A 1,983-nucleotide genomic window follows, 5' to 3' on the forward strand; every position below is an offset into this window, starting at 1 on the left:
TTGACAGAGCTCACTCCAGTAGTCCACCTTCTAACAACAAGGGCACTTTCAAAAATCATCCATACACCACCTTCCAGAACCGAGACCATTCCTTGCTCAGAGCTAAACCGAAAGAAATAAATTCCCTCATCATTGACCATAACTTCCTCCAAACCATGTTTTTTCCACATGTTATGAGCAAATTTGTTAACATTGAAAAAATAAACATGCTTGTCTATGAAATAACCATAAAGAGTAGTCTTAAAAGGGCAGCAACCTTTTAGAATGTCACCATAAGGCATTTCCACCACACCATCTGGCATATTAGGATCTTTTTTAATAACAGAGATTAAGTTGGGTGCATTAAGTTTCTTCCCACTAACCTTATCAGCATAAGAAACCTGAACATTGGTCTTAGACCCTTTCTCACTGAAACTAGGAGGAGGAGGATCATTTTTGCTCTGAGTATTCCCCATATTCACTTTCTCTAACATAACATCTGAAATTAGTAAACCACCATTGCTCTGAATATTAGGGTTTAGGGTTTAGGGTTTTTTGGATAAAAGGGATTACCCTTGGCAAATTTTATTAATAAAAAAAGAAATTACAAAAAAAGAGGACAAACGCCCAAGAATTGCTATCACCCTCTTTTAACCAATGAATTTTAGCTTTCTGTTTCAAGAACCGTTCCTCCTCATCACAAGCTTTCTTATACTCTCCAAGAAAGATGGCCTCCAAATCACGAAGTTGAGAATTGAAGGGATCCAAATCCAAATCAGATTGGACCGCTTCAAGCTCTTTACGAAAATGATCAACATTTTCAGAAAAATGCCCCTGGATCTTTAACAGCTTGCGAATAGGGTTCTTGAGATTTTTGAGCTTTTGAGTTAATCTAAACATCTTAACTCCTTGAACATCAATATTCCAATGCCTTTCAACCAACAGTTTCAATTCAGGGCTAAGAGCGAGAACATTAGGGAATTTGAAAGGACGCACAGTGAACTTAGCTTTCATCGGAATTTTGATGACAACAGGGTTGTGATCAGATAGCCTATATGGAAGAAAAGAAGCATAAATGGTAGGAAAGACTTCCAGCAGCCTACTATTACCCATCACACGATCAAGCTTCTTTAAAATACCATTGTTTCCATGAGGCTTTTGGTTCCATGTGAAATTCAAACCATTGCTATTAATATCTTCAATTTCCAGATTATTGATGCAATCAAGAAAATCCACCATGCCTTTAGAAAATCTAGAAGAACCAGCAGTGCTTTCATTGAGATTAAGAGTGACATTAAAATCCCCACCAATGACCCAAGGATCATCATGAACAAACCCTTTGTGATGCACAAGAGAAGACCACAAAGCTCTTCTATCAGTATACTTATTAGCAGCATACATAATAGAACAAAAAACATATTTATTATTAAGAGGAAAACTAACTTTGCAATGAAGAACTTGATCATTATAATCAATCAAGTTGACATAAAAAATATTAGAGTTCCATCCAATAATAATGCGAGAAGTATGTCCAGAATTTCCTTTATTAGCAATCCACTTCCAAGATCCAAAAATCTTATCACACTTCTCTTCAAGCTTACTAAAACTGACTTGAGATTCAAGAACAGCCAATAAACTCAAATTATTCGTCTTGATCAAAATTTTTATTTCTTTTTGCTTAGGGGATTGATTAAAACCCCTAATGTTCCAAATTCCAAAACTAAGTGTCATTGGAAAAGGCTTCCATGTTGGTATCAACCAAAGGGATACCACCTATAACTTCCATTTGATCCACAGTGTCCAGATAAGCTAAATCAACCTCATCAACACCTCATTTTGAGATAACAAATTGATTCTCATCTTCCAAATCCTTTAAAATACCGAACTTGTTGCTAGAAAAAAGATTCACAGAATCGAGACTTTTCTCAATTTGAATATTCTTGTCAAAATTCGAACTGATTTTGAAATCAGCCCCTGATTTCGGAACATAAGAATGCCAGCTGA

General features: G+C 35.9%; 1 protein-coding gene across 1 annotated transcript; it reads right to left on the minus strand.

Annotated features, from left to right (window-relative positions):
• Window positions 1-567: 567 nt before the first annotated feature.
• Window positions 568-1,710, minus strand: LOC145158812 (uncharacterized). Its single transcript, XM_079077650.1, has one exon. The coding sequence runs from the start codon at window positions 1,708-1,710 to the stop codon at window positions 568-570; it is 1,143 nt and encodes a 380-aa protein (XP_078933776.1).
• Window positions 1,711-1,983: the final 273 nt, after the last annotated feature.

The sequence above is a fragment of the Lactuca virosa genome, chromosome 2 (genome assembly GCF_052849685.1).
Source record: "Lactuca virosa cultivar CGN04683 chromosome 2, Lactuca_virosa_CGN04683_v6, whole genome shotgun sequence".
Lineage (NCBI taxonomy): Eukaryota > Viridiplantae > Streptophyta > Magnoliopsida > Asterales > Asteraceae > Lactuca > Lactuca virosa.

Coding starts and splice junctions, on each gene's coding strand:
- LOC145158812 (XM_079077650.1), bottom strand. CDS start 1,710: ATGACACTTAGTTTTGGAATTTGGAACATTAGGGGTTTTAATCAATCC.